A 17,560-nucleotide genomic window follows, 5' to 3' on the forward strand; every position below is an offset into this window, starting at 1 on the left:
CACTTGGAAAAAAAGGCATCAGGAGCCTTAAATATAGCCGGTATTCCTTGGAGCTAACGATGCACTTATAGAAATTTTACTGCTCACGACCACGTATTTTAGAATACTGGACAATTGAAAGTTGTCAGAATGTTCAGAAATCGAGGAAGGGTTAAATAGAAATCCGTATAAAGAAATATATATGGTGGAAGGCTATGCACCCTTGGGGAATCAGTGGTTTTAGACCAGGGGTTGGCAAGCTTTTTCTGTAAAGGGCTGCAGAGCAAGTGTTTCAGCATGTGTTTCAGTGGGTCACATGGTCTCTTTCCGACCACTCAGCTCTACCTCGGTTGTGTGCAGCCATACACGTGAGCAAACGGGCGTGGCTGTGTGCCGCCAAAGTTCTGTTTATAGACATGGGCAGTGGGCTGGCGTTTGCCGACCCCTGTAGTGGAACAATACGACGTGACAACGGTAATACGGTCTTGATTTTAAGTTGAGATACATAAGCACGGAATGTTGGAGAGGAAATTTCCTTAAAAAGGACTAGTCATTAAAAGTAAATTGGGCTGGGCTTCCCTGGTGGCACAGTGGTTGGGAGTCCGCCTGCCATTGCAGGGAACACGGGTTCGTGCCCCAGTCCGGGAGGATCGCACATGCTGCGGAGCGGCTGGGCCCGTGAGCCATGGCCGCTGAGCCTGCGAATCTGGAGCCTGTGCTCCGCAATGGGAGGGGCCACAACAGTGAGAGGCCCCGTACCACAAAAAAAAAAAAAAAAAAAGAGGAAATTGGGCTTCATTAAAGTCAGGAGCTTCTCGTCATCCAAAGACGTCACTAGTGGGGAGAAAACGCAAACCACGGGGACGCGGAGGAGACGCTTGCAGCAGGGCTCACGTCAGACTGCATATGGCAGGTGCTCATGAATCAGGAGGAGAGAGGGGGGCCACATGACGGGGGAGGGAAAGGGGCTGCACTCAAATGACGTACACGGCATCCTTCAGTCCACTGGAGATGCAGGTGAAAACTGCATTCTGATAGCTACCTCCGTGAACCCGTCGGGATGGCCAGAATGAAAAGATGTCTGTTACCAAGTGTTGGTAAGGATGTAGGGCAGTGGGCGTTCCCATGCGCTTCGAATGGGAGTGTAATCACTTAGGAAGATTCTTTAGCAAAATCTGTCAAAGGTATGCCCACCTAGTAGTTCTGCTCCCAGGTATATACTTAACAAATTGCGTATCGTGCATTATAAAAGGCAGTTACGAGAGTGTTTATCACAAAAACTTGGTAAAAACCCAAATGTCTGTTAACAGAACGGATTTTGTACATGGAGATATTATGCAACAGTGACAATTTTTTAATTTTATTGTTTTTTTATCTTTGGCTGTGTCAGGTCTTAGTTGCGGCACGCGGGATCTTCATTGCGGTGTGCCGGCTTCTCTGTAGTTGTGGCATGCAGGTTTTCTCTCTCTAGTTGAGGGGTGCAGGCTCAGTAGTTGTGGTGCATGGGCTTAGTTGCCCTGTGACATATTGGATTTTAGTTCCCCGAACAGGGATCGAACCTGCGTCCCCTGCACTGGAAGGCGGATGCTTTACCAGTGGACCACCCGGGAAGTCCCACAACAGTGAAAATTAACTACTGTTTTCATGTTACAGAATGAATGAATTTTTCAAACATAATGCTGAGTTTAAGCAACGAGGCAAAAAAAAAAAAAAGGTTCTATGTATATAAAGTTCAGAAATAGGCAGAATTTATCCAGGTGTCAGGAGTCAGGGAGGTACCTCTGACACCAGATCAGGAGGTAAGGGTCAGTGGTTGGAAGGCTCCCAAAGGGCCCTGAGACAGGTTCAGTCTATGATAATTCACACATACTTTTTGGGAGCGCACGTGCACACACACGTTATATTTCAGTACATGTTTATTAAAAAGTTTAAATGATGTGATCTAAATGTGATAAAACGAATGTGCATGAGTGTGTAATCTGTAATACAGAACAAATGCTAACGGAGATGCCTTAGAGAAATAAAGGGGATGCGTGTGCTCGCACAGCTGAGAAGATGCGGCTGGACGTAGGTTGATTTCATCATCAAGGCGACTTGAGCGCAGCTCTTCTTGAGTCAGCTCTTCACGGTGGACCTGCAGCTCGTGGTTCTCCCTCGTGGTCACAGAGTGGCTGCCGCAGCTCCAGACTGTGCACATTCTCTTTGATTCACAAGCAGCAGCAAAGAAGGCCCCGGGCCTGGCTTTTGTGCCTGCATCGGGTCCCCCCTTTACCCCTGAGCCTGCTGGTCACTGGCTGGTGGGATGGTGTGGCTGTTTAGCTTATTAGCCCATCAAGACCTGTCCTGAAGGAAGGGGATTACCCACCTTCAGGTGGCACATGGGTTGAGACTAGGAAGACGCAGTTCCCAGAGGCTCTTCAGGGCTCTGTTTGAACAAAGGATGCATAGATATTTAGCAGTAAGCACAGTGACGTTGACTTTGGATGTGAAAGTGCTTTAAAACGCAGAAAACACCGCAGGGGATGTATTTGTTCATTTTTCACTCATACATGAATGCACTCAGTGAAAACTTGGGTGCCTGCCATGTGGCTGGCACAGTGAGCGGCTGGCTCTGCGGAGCCTCGTGCCAGGTGCTGCTGGGGCGCTGCATGAGCAGCCTCCTCGAGGGTCAGTCCAGCCTCTGGAGGGAGTGATGTTGAAGGGACACTCGAGGGATGAGGAGGGACACTCGAGGGATAGGCTTTAGAACGTTAGGAAGAAAGCAAGGAGAAAACCCTTCTTACACGGGACGCAAGGACCACTAAATATAAAAGAAAAACTTTGTCCATTGGACTTCATGAAAATGTGAAACTTCTGTTGTTTGAGACATAAAAAGGCAAGCCACAGGCTAGGAGAATATAATCACAGTGCATATATTTGACAGAAAGACTCACGTCTCGAATGTATACAGCACTCATAAAACTCACTAAGAAGACAAGCAACTGATTAAAAAACTGGGCAAAAGATGTGAACAGACGTTTCACCAGAGAAGACAAGCAGTGGCAGAGGGGTTTGTGAAAAGACACGCAACATCATGAATCATTCAGGAAATGAAATTAAAAGCCCTTGACAGAGTGACTGATATTAGAGGTTGACAATACTGAGTGTCAGGGAGGGTGTGGAACGTCTGAGATTCTCAGGTGTTGTTAGTTGGGATGGAAAATGGTATCATCCTTCTGGGAAAGGATCTGGCAGTTTCTTAGAAAACTAAACATACACCTACATTATGACCCAGTAACTCGAAATCAAACTGTATATTCATAAAAATCTTGTGCAAGAATGTTTATAACGGGCCTCCCTGGTGGCGCAGTGGTTGAGAGTCCGCCTGCCGATGCAGGGGATACGGGTTCGTGCCCCGGTCTGGGAGGATCCCATATGCCGCGGAGCGGCTGGGCCCGTGAGCCATGGCCGCTGGGCCTGCGCATCCGGAGCCTGTGCTCCACAACGGGAGAGGCCACAACAGTGAGAGGCCCGCATACCGCAAAAAGAAAAAAAAAAAAGAAAAAAAAAAGAATGTTTATAACAAGCGTTATTTAAAATAACCCCAAACTAGAAACAACTCAAATGATCAGCAAAGAGTGAATGGCTTAACAAACTGGTAAATAGCCATACCCTGGAAATTACACCTGGGGAGAAAGAGGAGGTCACTGTTGGTTCCTGAAAGAATCTCAAAAGACAGCAGACTGTCATACGGTATTTGTCTTTCCCTTTCCGACTTACTTCACTTAGTATGATCATCTCTAGGTCCATCCACGTTGCTGCAAATGGCATTATTTCCTTCTTTTTTATGGCTGAGTCGTATTCCATTGCATATATGTACCACATGTTCTTTATCCATTCATCTGCTGAAATCTAAACTATGGCACAAATGAACTTATCTACAAAACAGGAACAAACTCACAGACATAGAGATCAGACCTGTGGTTGCCAAGGGGTAGGGGGGCGGGGAGGGAAGGACTGGGAGTTTGGGGTTGGTAGATGCAAACTATTACATACAGAATGGATAGACAGCAAGGTCCTACTGTTGAGTACCGGGAACTAGAGCCATTCTCCTGGGATAAACCATAACGGAAAAGAATATAAAAAAAGAGTGTACAGCAGAAATTAATACAACACTGTAAATCAGCTATACTTCAGTTAAAAAAAAGCCAGCAGGCTGAGTGAAGGAAACCTTGCCCCCAGGCACAGGTCCCCATGATTCCACTTATGGGCGATTCTAGGGCGGCAGCTGTGACCCGTGGGGAAGAGGGGGTGGGGGGACTGCAGAGGGCACTGGGGCGGTTTTGGGGCGATGACACTGCTCCAGTCTTCACGGGGGCAGCAGTTGCATGGCTGTACACCTTTGTCAGATGTCATGGACCCGTTTCCTGAAAAGAGGCACCTTCTATTTTATCTCTGGTGTGGCAGTAACGTTGACTGAAAAAGTAGAAAATGTAAGACAGGAGTCTGGGCTCTTCACGGCCACCCTTTGCTGCCTGCCGGACCCTTTCTTTTTTTTTTTTTTTCTTTTTGCGGTACGCGGGCCTCTCACTGTTGTGGCCTCTCCCGTTGCGGAGCACAGGCTCCGGACGCGCAGGCCCAGCGGCCATGGCTCACGGGCCCAGCCGCTCCGCGGCATATGGGATCCTCCCAGACCGGGGCACGAACCCGTATCCCCTGCATCGGCAGGCGGACTCTCAACCACTGCGCCACCAGGGAGGCCCTGCCGGACCCTTTCTGAGTCTGTATTGGGCCTGCGGCTGCCAGAGCCCAGGAGTCTTTGGAGAGAGGAGAAAACGTGCATGAGAATTTACACATATGTGTGCATAAACACACACGCACACACAAGCATACGCACGTGTATATATATATATGCATGCGTATATGTGTACGCAGACACACATATATGTGCACACACATGTATAGTTGTAGGGCCTACACACTTCTGAGCTCTCCATGGTGTCCAAGGCATTTAGAGAAGGGGGCTTTCATCTCTCAGTTGTGCTATAGATGAGCGCGGTAAATGCCAGCCTGCTGCGCTGGCTCCGGCCCGCTCTTGTACGGCTGCAGGTGGAGTTCCATCACCTTGGTGGAGGCTGCAGATGCCTGAGCCCAGACCCCATGGAGTGCGGTTGGGGGTGATACTTCCATAGGGCTCAGCTCACTGCTTGTCTTTGTGTCTCTTTCTTCACAACTCATTTGTCCTCCCCTCTGTGTCAGATTTCAGAGTGCCAAGCTCGTTTAAGGTGTGAGCCTTTTGATTATAAACTTCTCACAGAGACTCCAGGAATTACCATTAACCGTATGTACTTTTCTTGTTTGTTTTCTTCTCTCGCAGGGTTACCTTCCTGCCAACGTAGACCGAAGACCAGCCACTCTCCAAAGAAAACAGAAAGAATATTTTGCTTTTATTGATCACTATTACGATTCTAGGACGGATGAAGTTCACCAGGATACATACAGACAGGTGGGGATACTTCTTCTTTTTCTTGTCACTTGAACTACTCGGTGACGTCTGCCTTCTTGGAGGAAATGCTTTATCTGGCAGTTTCCTGATTGGGTCACAGATCTTTATTTTCTAGTAAATAAATAAACTTGAAAACAAATAATGGTGAATTCCCACTGATATTAGCACCTTGTGCATCCCCAGTTCCTTCTGCAAAAGTAGGAAGGGGGCTCTTAATTGGAGCCACAGAACAGGTAGCCCAGACCCCTCGCCGTGCACTGAGATCCTCCCCGCCGACCCCCGCCCCGCCCTGGGTGGAGGGTGTCTTGTGACTCAGCCAGCGGCTGTCTGACCAGAAGGTCAGGAGCAGACATTTGTCTGGGTCGGGTCAGACGTGTGAGTCCCCTAGGCCCCGTGGGCGCTGTCCTCTGCTGCTGTCAGGGACGTGATGTAGGTAGAGGAGAGCCATGCTGCTCGGCTTGGTTCTGGAGACACACAGTTCAGTCCATAGCAGAGGTGTAGCCAGCTTATAAGTTTGCTATTTAGTTTAATACAAAATGGATATAATTATGACTTCTTGAATAGTCAGTTGACAGTGTGCATGATGGGAAAGATACTTAAAATTGATTTACGGTTCATGGTGTATCCAGAATTTGCTGTTAGAATCGCTCGAAGCCTTTATAATTCTTGTCTTTGTAATATGTGAGAATTCAGAATGGTTTGCGCTGCAGTTGAACAAAAAGGTGGTTAGGCATTGGTAGCACTGCCTCGTATTCTGACATGAACTTCTGATTTTCCTGATGCGTGTCAGTATTGAGTATTTCCTCTTGGAAACCCGACCTCTAGGTGAATGAGAGTTGCCGAAATTGTCTCCCTCAGATGTGGGATACCCACATCTCCTTGTCAGTTTGGTGTAGCGCTGTAAAAAGGTCCAAAGACAGGCCTTAGTGCTGATTGCTAATCACAGGTTCTTTAAGTTAAATGGATTGCTGAAAGGCATCTTCCCAAGCAGACACTGGCAGCTCTGCAGGAAGAGTGACTTGTTTGGGGGCGGGAGGAGGGAGATGGGGACAGGGACCCGCTTCCGTCACCTTCCAGGGCGGGGCCTTCTCTGCCTCTGGCCCCTGCTGCCCACACTGGGGCTTGTCCTCTGTCTCCCACCTGGGTGGCTCCCAGGCCACACGGTGCTGCCACCCGTCACTCTGGGAAACTGATTTGTGATACAGATTGCATTTGGATTGGATCAGGGAAATACTAGCTTACCTGGTTTTTTTTCCACTTCACTGGTTTTAGGGAATGGGTACATTTGGTATTGTGTTGCATGTATTTTTGCTGTGTGTGTGTTTTTTTTTTAAATTTATTTATTTATTTTTGCCTGCATTGGGTCTTTGTTGCTGCTCGCAGGCTTTCTCTAGTTGCGGCGAGCGGGGGCTACTCTTCATTCGGTGTGCGGGCTTCTCATTGTGGTGGCTTCTCTCGTTGTGGAGCACAGGCTCTAGGCGCGCGGGCTCAGTAGTTGTGGCTCGCGGGCTCTAGAGCGCAGGCTCAGTAGTTGTGGCGCACAGGCTTAGTTGCTCCGCGGCATGTGGGATCTTCCTGGACCAGAGCTCGAACCCATGTCCCCTGCATTGGCAGGTGGTTTCTTAACCCCTCCGCCACCAGGGAAGTCACTTTGCTGTGTTTTTATTCCAGAAAAAGATGTCCAAAGGATGACACGAGCATCTATCAGCAAGATTTACCAGACTGCATTCTATTACGAATTTCTTGAGGGAAAGTTAATTAAAAATGGGTTGCATATATCTTTATTCAGTTACTGTGATAGGTAATAAAAAGCTCCTGTGTTATTGTGAATCCCCCAAATGTTCCTGCATTACTGTAATTCAGCACCGTGTAAGCTGTGGCAGTGTTTCCCGTGGGCCTGCTTGCTTTGTGCTGAGCACACACGCCTCTTGGAGGTGGGCCCTGGGCCGTCCTGGCACGGCCGTTTCAGGCGCTCTGTTTAGGTCAGGGTGGAGCCAGCCTGGGTTTGCGGCTTGAGCACCCTGGTCTCTCCCCGCTGCCCACTCACGGTGTTTGACCCATGGACTGACCTTACCTGGCCGTCTGCCCCGAGGTGTGTGGCCCGGCCTTCCCACAGCACTGGGAGGCCGCAGGAGGCCAGGGTCCCCTGTCTGCTTCCCTGTCCCTCTTCTGTCCTCTGTTCATATGAGTTCTGCGTTTACTCTTCGGGTGAGGATGTCCCGTCCACAGCACACAGAGTCGGTCAGAGCTAAAGGTTCATCTGTGTGTCCTCCCCGCTCTGCGGGTTCTGCAGACTTCGTGGCCGCCCGACCGGCTCAGTCCTGTATGGGGGGCGGGGCATACAGAGCCGGTGCTGGTGTGCACCGTCCTGCCCCCCAGCAAACGCACGACGGGCAGCTAGCTCTTCTGTTACATGGGCTGTGCTGGCCCTCGGCGTGCCGGGGACAGACGCGTGCCCACGTGACTCTGATGGCATGGGATCAGTGCTCTGAGGGCGACCCTAGGGGACGCCCTGGTCAAGGGCTGAGAAGGTTCTGGGCTCCCGCTAGTGGCCAGCTGCAGCCTTCTGACCCCACCAGCCTGGGGTGTTCCCTCCTTGTCCTCTCCCTCCAGGCCTCCTTCCCTCCGCTTGCCAGGTTCCTCCCCGCGTTGCTCAGTGGGTTGGAGAATGCTTATTTCTCGTCTTCTCTGATGCCGTTGCCTCTGCTCTCTAACTGTCCTCACTGTCCCTGATGCCTCATCGTTCACGCTCCCTCAGCGCTTCAGTCTGCTGGCCCCTGGCCCAGTTCGTACCCTGAGCCATCTCATCCCCTCCCTTGGTACCACTGATGGGCAGCTGATTTCCAAGTTCTCCCCTGAGGGAAGGGTTCAAGGCGGGAACCTGTGAGTGCGAAAACAATTCCCACGTCTCAGAGCCGTGAAGCTGATGGAGCTCTGGGGGCTGTTGATCCACCTTCTTGTTGGATCTTCCCCAGCAGCCCTTTGAGGGACGTGGCAGGTGTCTAATGGGCGAGGATGCTGAGCCCCAGAGCCTGGTGAGGGACCCAAGGCCACGGTGCTGGCGAGGCAGAGTGAGGACACTCCCAGGCCCTGTGGGTCTCAGAACCCTCGAGGTCACGGGCAAGGACAGGGGATGAGCCTGAATCGTAGGCTCCCCATGGTGTTAAGATGTGCACGTCTTCTCGCGGCCTGTTTGGGCCATTTTCCTGGGTTGCACGGGGATGGTGGTAGCATTGGCCATGGTCGGTGCTCGTGCGGGGTGTTGAGGGCCGGCCTGGATGCCAGCTCAAGCCCTGAACGATCTTATTTGGTTGCGTCTTGAACCCGCAGGTGTGCTGCTCTGCGGTATATGGGGAACTTTGTTACGACTCTCATGTCAGACGGTGGTCAGACGGGGATCAGCTGATTCTACCAGAGGGTTTTATATGCGTCCTCTGAAAAGTGCCCTGTGTCCCCCAAGGATTTTGTAAAGTGCAGAAAACTGTGGCTGGGGTTTGAAGAAGCTGTCACAGTTGAACACTTGTACACTGTTGATGTGCTTGAATCGCTCCCCGTGTCAGAGGCTGGAAATCAATGTTTGCTAATTGCTATGGATCCTGTTACTAAATAGCCGAGGGCCTGCTCTGTTCCTAATAACGCAGCCGCCACTGGGTTGGAAAGCGTGGAACAAGCCTGTCGTGCTAGGACGGGGGCGGGGGGGCCCAGGCAGACGGAACCTGCCTCTCCTCCACGGGAGAACACGTGACACAGTATTTGTCTTCTCAGAGAGAGCAGACCGAGACCCAGAGCAAATCCGTTGCTGTTATTAACTGTCACCCTTTAATCATAATGCCTGTCTTGATGTTCAGCATCTTTTAAAATACATGTGTCTTTCTCCTCCATCTGCAGATCCACATAGACATCCCTCGAATGAGTCCTGAAGCATTAATACTTCAACCCAAAGTGACAGAGGTAAGGGCTGGGATCCGGAAGTTCCCTTTCTGGGAGGGAGATGGGTGCCCACCATCCTAGTGGCTCTACCCACGGCAGGTGAGGGGATGGCCCCTGGGGACAGAATCGCCAACCGGAATTGCTAACTGTTTTTAAAATATTTTTATTGTGCAGTACTGGTGTATACAAAAGAACTTAATTGGAGTTGTGTATGTAGTTCACACTCATGAGTCTACCACCCAGTTTAGAACCGAGAAGCCCACTTGAGTGAGACTGATAGTGTGGAAGCCACCTGCTGTTCTCACTCGTCTCCAGGCCCCTCCCCAGGAGATGACCTGTCTCCTGACTTGTATCTGTGATCCTTCATGCCTTTAATACATGTCACGTGACCCTGGGAAAGCCGTGTTCTGGAGCCGGCTCATTCCTCTGTGTAGTCTAATCTCTGCAATTTGGCTTTTTTCATCTACATTATTTTCTTAGATTCAGCTAATCTCTGTGTCTAGTTGTTATTTAAATATTCCACACTTTCTGTTGCTGTTTTTCCTGTTGGTGGACATTTGGGTTTCTATGGTTTGCTATTGGGAATAGTGTTGCCTGGAAGCTGCACGTACAGTTATGCAGGTGCCCCCTGGCAGGGATTTCTCAAGAGCATTTACGAAGAAGGAAGATTGTTGCAAGGTTGGCTGTCAGCCTGTTAAACTTTCCAGATGATGTCAGCATGCCCTCCAGTGGGTTTTCCTGATTCAGCTCTCCCCTGTAGAGGACCGGCCGTCCTGGTGCTCACACCCCTGCCAGGTCTGGGTGTTGCCAGGCTTCTCAAGTTCTGTCTCTGGTGGGCATTCTTCATTTTCCTTTCTCTGATCACCTGTGGAGTAAGCATCTCTTCATGTATTTATGTGCTTCTGTGTCCGCCTTCAGGGAAATGCTTATTCCCACCTTTGCCTGATTTCTTGTGTGGTTGACTTAATTGTATGTTGGTTGTTGATCTTTATATATTAGGGATTCTAATTCTTTGCAGTTTGTATATGGCAGATTCCTCCTCCCACTCTGTGGCTTGTTTCTGCCACTTTCTTCTTGATGGCTGTCATGATCGAAGTTCTCAGTTTTTGTGGCATTGAACTTACCCATCTCTTCTATTACGGTTAGCTTCCTGAGGAGATCTTTTCCTACCCAGACATCCTTAAGCCATTCTCCCTCCCTTGTTTTCACCTCAAAGTTATGAAGTGTTAGCATTCACACCTGTTTTAATTCATCTGTATCCGATGGCTGTGTGTGCTGTGAGGTGGGAATCCAGTTTAACGTTCTCCCGTGGTGGCCAGTCCAGCTTATCTCCCCACGTTTGCAATGTCCCTCTGTTCATGCCATTTTCACATTTGCGGAGATCTGGTCTCTGTTTTGTCCCAGTATTCGAGTTACCTTCATTCATTCAGCTTCATCCTAAGTCTCAGTATTTGGTAGGAGGTGTTCACACCCCCTCTTCCTCTTCAAAAGTGATCAGGTCATCTTAAGGCTTTGCTCTTCCACATAAGTCCCAGAGTCAGGGAGCCAAGTTTTTTTCTCTCTCTCTCTCTTTATTTATTTTCCTTATTTCTTTTTGGCTGTGTTGGGTCTTAGCTGCGGTACACAGAATCTTTTTGTTACGGCATGTAGTCTGCTCAGGTTTCTCTCTAGTTGCGGTGCTCGGGCTTCTCTCTAGTTGCGGTGCTCGGGCTTCTCTGTAGTTGTGGCGTGCGGGTCTCCTCTCTCTAGTTGTGGTGCACAGGCTCCAGAGCGTGTGGGCTCTGTAGTTTGCGGCACGTGGGCTCTCTTGTTGAGGCACACGAGCTCAGTAGTTGTGGAGTGCAGGCTTTGTTGCCCCACGCCATGTGGGATCTTAGTTCCCTGACCAGGGATTGAACCCGCATTGCCTTCATTGGAAGGCGGATTCTTTACCACTGGGCCACCAGGGAAATCCATCTCTCTCTCTCTCTCTTTTTTTTTTTTTAATTGAAGTATAGTTGATGTACAATATTATATGTCACAGGTGTACAATATAGTGATTCATAATTTTTACTCCATTTATAGTTATAAAATACTGGCTATATTCCCTGTGTTGTACAATATGTCCTTGTAGCTTATTTTTTACCTAATAAACCCCTCCCCTATAGTCCCTCTCCCAACTGGTAACCATTAGTTTGTTCTCTATATCCGCGAGTTAGCTTCTTTTTTATTATATTTACTAGTTTGCTGTATTTTTTAGATTCTACCCTTATTGGTTTTTAACGTGTGTTTGACTTAAGATTGGAATTGCACAGAATGTATAGGTCAATTTGGGAGAATTGACATCTCTATGAAATTTAGTCTTCGTTTTCATGAACATGCTAATTCCCCATTTTTTAGGCCATTCTTTAATGCCTTTCAATGAAGTTTTAGAAGTTGTTCCATAATAGGTCCTGTGTACGTTTTATTAGATTTATTCTTAGTTGTCATATTTTTTGTTGCTGTTATAAATGGCATCTCTTTAAAATTGAATTTTCCTATTGTTTTTTTTTTTACATCTTTATTGGAGTATAATTGCTTTACAATGGTGTGTTAGTTTCTGCTTTATAACAAAGTGAATCAGTTATACATATACATATGTTCCCATATCTCTTCCCTCTTGCGTCTCCCTCCCTCCCACCCACCCTATCCCACCCCTCTAGGTGGTCACAAACCACGGAGCTGATCTCCCTGTGCTATGCGGCTGCTTCCCACTAGCTATCTACCTTACGTTTGGTAGTGTATATATGTCCATGCCTCTCTCTTACTTTGTCACAGCTTACCCTTCCCCCTCCCCATATCCTCAAGTCCATTCTCTAGTAGGTCTGTGTCTTTATTGTTTTAAATGTTTGTTTTGCATCTTGATTGCTCCAGTAAATGCACTTTTAAACTTTGATATCTCTTGTCTGTGCAGTAAGTTTGTTAAAAAGAAATCCAGGATTATTAAAGCCAAAGTGCTTTAGATTACAGAACACAAAAGGAGAAAATTAGTTTTCCACAGAAGTAGTCATTTTGAGGTACTTCTCTTTGATTGTCCTTTTCAATAGTTGTGCTTCTATCTGGAAAACAAGAGATCACATATTATAACCTCATTTTAACGTATTTTTCTTTTTAGTGGAAAATAGAGTCTGCCACGCAACTTTTGGTTTGTCTTCACTGTTGTATTTTTCCTGTCACTTGACGCACTCCTCGTAGAGCTGAGCCTGTGGGCTCCTGGTTTCAGAGACGGGATCCAGTCACTGCCGGCTGGTGTCTGCTGGCCTGCTCGTGTGTGATGTGCTGGGACCTCGATCCCAATGGAAGTGCCTCTGCAGTTGCCAGGGGCAGGGGGAGGGGACAGGAGACTGACAGCAAAGGGACACGAGGGGACTTCTCAGGGCGATGGAAGTGCCCCCGGCAGCGGCAGCGGGGCTCACACGGCCCCTCCCTTGGCTCCCACGCACTCCTCCCGGAGCTGCTGACATGCCCAGGGCTGGCTGGGGGGCAGATTGTGTGTGTGGGGAAACCTTCTGGAAGCGTTGGTCTCATGTTACAAGCAGGCAAAGTCAAGTTCTCGTTTGCGGCATCGCGGAGGTTAGGCTTGGACACACTGAGGCCGATCCACGGCAGCAGTGGCTTCCCCGGATGGGAGCCTGCCGCCCCCTCGGCGGGGGGAGGTCGTCGGCAGTGCATCGGCTGCTCCCCTGTGCTTGGCTTTCTCTTCGTGGTCCAGGTTGGGGCTCTAGCTCCCTCCCTCATGCTTGCATTCCAGCAGTAGGAATGTGAAGACACAAGACAAGACAGGAGGGAGAGAGCAGCCCCTCCCATAACACAGGCGTCTGAGAGAAGCTGCTTGTAGTGCTTTGGCTTGTGTCCTACGTGCTTGTCCTTGGCTGTATAGAACCAGGAAACGTGACTCTGATTTCAGTTGGTCTTGTGTCCCTATAAAGTCTGGGCTTCTCATGACTCGGGAAGAAGGGTTTCTGCCGTAAGTGTTTCCCCCAGTCTGTCCGCGCTTTGGTTTACTCGTTCAGCAGGTGATGCCCACTTCTGCTCTGGATGTCTTTTCCTCCCTCCCTTCCCCTTCCCCTCCTCCCGCCCCCCCTCCTCCTTTTCTCCTGCCAGCATTATTGACGGCTAATTGACACACAGGAGAATTCACCTGTGTTAAGCATACAGTTAGATTAGTTTTGACACCTGTGTGTAGGAATGTACCAGCCACTGGAATCATGGTGTGGACACTTCCATCGCCCTGAGAAGTCCCCTCGTGTCCCTTTGCTGTCAGTCTCCCGTCCCCTCCCCCTGCCCCTGGCAATTGCTGATCTGCTTTCTATCCCTAGAGTTTTGCTTTTAAAGCATTTCACAGAAAGGGAATCACACAGCTTACAGACTTAGTGAGGGGCTCCCCTGACCTGGACAGGTGGACGTGGACGTTCAGCCCTGCTATCCACGGCACCGCCGAGCAGGGCCGTCTTCCGGGCGTGTGTTTGCCCAGTCACCAGTTGATGGGTACTGGGGTCCTTTCCAATTCTGGGCCATTACAAAGTACATTTGCTCTAAACCTTCACATATAAATCTAGGGAAGGCATCTGTGTTTTCCCCTCTCTGGTAAGTGCCTAGACGTGGAGTTGCTGGGCCTTATGGTATGTGTATACACTTTATAAGAAACCGCCAAACCCTTTTCCAGGGTGGCCGTGCCAGTCCGCCATGCTTGAGGCGGCTAGTCGCTCCACATCCTTGTCAGTTCTTGGGATTTGCCAGTCTTTAATTTTAGCTATTTTATAAAACAGGTGTGTCGTGGGATATTACGGGGTTACAATTTGCATTTGTCTATTGACTGTGGATGTTGAACATCCTTTCATATGATGATTTGTCACGCTCAGATCTTCTTTGGTGAAGTGTCTGTTCCGTTTTTCGCTCGCTTAATTGCTTGAAAAACCTTTAGCCTGCCTGTCCCCTGGCCTCCCTTGGACCTTCTGAGTCAGACTCCTGGGGTGGAGCCTGGAAATCCCCATCTGAAGGAAGGCCACCGAGGGAGGGAGGGTCTTTGCGGAGGTAGGACCTCCTGGGGTAACCGCTAGAGGCTGCGCCACCTGACCTCCCCAGGGACCTGGGACATGGGGCCCAGCTGCTCCTGGGTTGGGGCTGCCCCCCCCACCTGTGCTCTGCTCTTCTGTCTCCGCTGCATCTGAGCAGACCTTCTGTCTGTCTCGTTTTCAGTCCTAACGCATGTGCCTCAAGCGGCGCACGGCACAGAGCAGCTGTGCACAAGTACTTGTTTTATGAACAGCTGTCTGGATTCCTCCTTCTCTCACCTGTGACCTCAGGTGTCTGGTTCGGAGACGCTGTTCCCAACGACCCTGGCTGGTGTCCCAGCCCCTCTCCCCAACTTTCACTCACACTTTGTATGTCTCACGGGTGCTTGTTATCTGATCGGATTTGTCTTCTTGTTGATGAGGTCTCACTCCACCTGTATGTCAGCTCCCTGGGAGCAGGGCCATGGCTTGGGTGCCTGGAGCATTGCCTGGAGCCTCATGGGACTTAGGAGGTTTTGTTGCAACCAGTAATTAATCTTTTAATCCAACGCTGTTATTTGAAAGTAAAATTCGTAGCTTTTTTGCCACTTGCTCTTTTTATCCTCTGTCCGCCGTTGAATAAACTCAGCCTATTACTTGGGAGAATCCGGATTGTGACCCGAGGCCCTCTGGCCCCTGCGATTGGTGCAGGGAGCTCATGGGAAGAAGCTCTTTCAGATTTCGCAGCTGGGCCTTTTCACTTGATAAGTTCATCATCTACCGGGTCACTTCTCCTCCGTAATTGTTATATTATCTGCCCTCTGGTTATCTGCTTCTGAGAGCAGTTTCACAAATTAGGGAAAGTAGATGCTTTTTCCAATTAGCCGTGGAGAAGTGATGTCTCATTACATTTAAACAGACACAGAGGATAATGAAACATGCAGGCCTTTTAGACACATTATCTGTGAACCATTCTTCCAGTTGCTGTGATGAGTTTTCCGCGGCCCTGAAGGATGGTCATTTTCCAGGAGGCAGGTGCCCGTGGAGCACAGATGTGTTCATGCTGGACTCCTTCCCTGACTGTGAACTTTCTGTAGACAGACTTCCTGACCAGAGCCTTTGCGTGGAGAAGCGTGGGCCCCGCGGTGGACGGGAAGAAAAGCCCGCTTCCGAGGAGCAGGTGTTGGCTCTGTCCATGAGGATCTGGGCCAAACTGAAGAGGGTTTTGGCATTCGCACGTGCCGTTCCTCAGCCTGGGGGCCCCTCCCCAGCCTACTCTGCTCGGCAGCCCCCCGAGCTCGCCAGCACCCCCTTTCCTGCCCTGGCCGGTCCACCGCGCCCACGTGCTTCCCGCGTGTTGTCATGTGTCTCTGTCCCCTTAGACTCAACCAGCCTCCACGCTGGTGTCGGCCCCCTCTGCTGCCTAACGGACATTGATAGGCTTGGGTGGGTGGGTCAGCTGTCTTGCTGGGATTCTGGCCGTGGCTCTCTCTTCTCACGCTGCAAGCTCCCCAGGGCACGGCCTGGGTCTTTCTTCTCCTGGGGCCTGGCATGTAGCATGGTAAGCGCGTGGCAGATGTTGGCGGGGCGCATGCGTTAAACATGCACTCCTCCCGGTGTGAACGCTCTGTACCAGGAGGCCCCGAGCCTGGGGCGCTGCCGGGGCTCAGTGCTCCACGGGTCCGCCTCTTCTTTCTCCTCCTCTCTTCGTTCGGTCTCGTAATTCATCTTTTTTTTTTTTCTTCAGAGGTGGGGATGCATTTGTGAGAGCCTGAGAGATACATATTTGTTATAGAATCAGTTAATTAAACTCTTCTGGTACATATTTTGGGGATCTAATCCATAGATCTTTCCTTTTTTTTTGTCCTTTTGGTTTTATGGTAAAATATGTCAGAGCAGAAAGATTTCTATAATATATATGTCCAATTTAAAGAAAAAATTAAAAATTAGCTTCCACATACCCACCGTCAGGCTGAAGAAATAGAGCCAGACTGGTGTCATTGAGGTCCCTTCTCTGTCCCTCTGCAGCTGTGTCCCTGTCCCCCAACAAGTAACTGTTCCCTTGAATTTTGGCTAATTATTCTCTTGCTTTTCTGTATAGTTTTATGACATGAGTTTATGTGTGTGTGTGTGTTTCACCTGTTTTTAATCTTTGTTTTTAGTGGAATTGTGCTGTCTGTACTCATTTGCCACCACTCTTTATATCACAGAGTTAAGGTTCTAAGCTCCATCCACCGATGCTTGTCGTGTAGTTCCTTTTCACCACTGTATAGTATTCCCTCTTGTGTTCTGTGGTTTATTGATCCAGTCCAGTGTTGATAAGCATCTGGGTTATGTTCGTTCTTGTGCTTTTTCTCAGAATGTTGCCATGAGCATTCCGAGTTCCTGTGCACAGGTATGAGGGTTTCTCTGAGGGGTGCACCAGGGAGTGGCCCCAGGGCCGGTGGTGAGTGCCCAATGCCGCCCCCTCCCCTGCACTGCGAGCTGTGAAACCGAAAGGCTCCCTGACGGCCTGGGTCTCAGGGTGCTGTTCCCTTCCAATCCCTTCACTGCTGATCACGTTAAGTATTTTTTCTTAGGTTTCTTAGGCCACTTGATTTCCTCTCTTGTGAAATGCTTCCACCCCTATTTCTATTGCATCTTTTTGTTTGTTAGTTTATCCTCCTGATTTGTAGGAGTTCCTAATATAAGCTGGATACCAATTCTTTTTTGGAAACATATGGATACATATATCTTCTTTTTGTTAGTAGGTTGTTTTTTCACTCTCGGTGGTGTGAACAGCAATTCCTAATTTAACAAAGGCAGTTCGCAGTCTTTTCCTTTATGATTAGGCCTTTTTGTGTACTGAGACATCCCTTCCAACCTCACGATTTCAAAGAAATCTTATATTCTAAGAGTTTTAGAGTTTTGCCTTTTATCTTTAGGACCATAATCCATTTGGGATTGACTTTGCATGGAGTTTGACACAGCAGCCCCATTTCTTTTAAAATCCCCCACGTGGATAAGTGGTTGTGCCCCTTGCCCTGCTGAACTGTCATACAGCAGCTGTGTGTGGGCTCCTTCTGGGCTGTCATCTCTTCCCCTGGTCTGTCCACCCAACCCTGTGCCCTCTTCATCCTGTCTTGGTTACATGGTCTTGATGCCTGGTAGGACA

General features: G+C 49.3%; 1 protein-coding gene across 1 annotated transcript in view; it reads left to right on the forward strand.

The window, feature by feature from the left end:
* Positions 1-17,560, forward strand: part of TBC1D22A (TBC1 domain family member 22A) — a 326,009-nt gene that overhangs the window by 109,457 nt on the left and 198,992 nt on the right. Inside the window, exons 6-7 of the mRNA XM_082636735.1 lie at positions 5,336-5,464; positions 9,353-9,415. Coding sequence (XP_082492861.1) covers positions 5,336-5,464; positions 9,353-9,415 — 192 coding nt within the window. The remainder of the gene's footprint in view (positions 1-5,335; positions 5,465-9,352; positions 9,416-17,560) is intronic.

Source organism: Mesoplodon mirus (genome assembly GCF_964341445.2).
Source record: "Mesoplodon mirus genome assembly, chromosome: 11".
Taxonomy (NCBI): Eukaryota; Metazoa; Chordata; class Mammalia; order Artiodactyla; family Ziphiidae; genus Mesoplodon; species Mesoplodon mirus.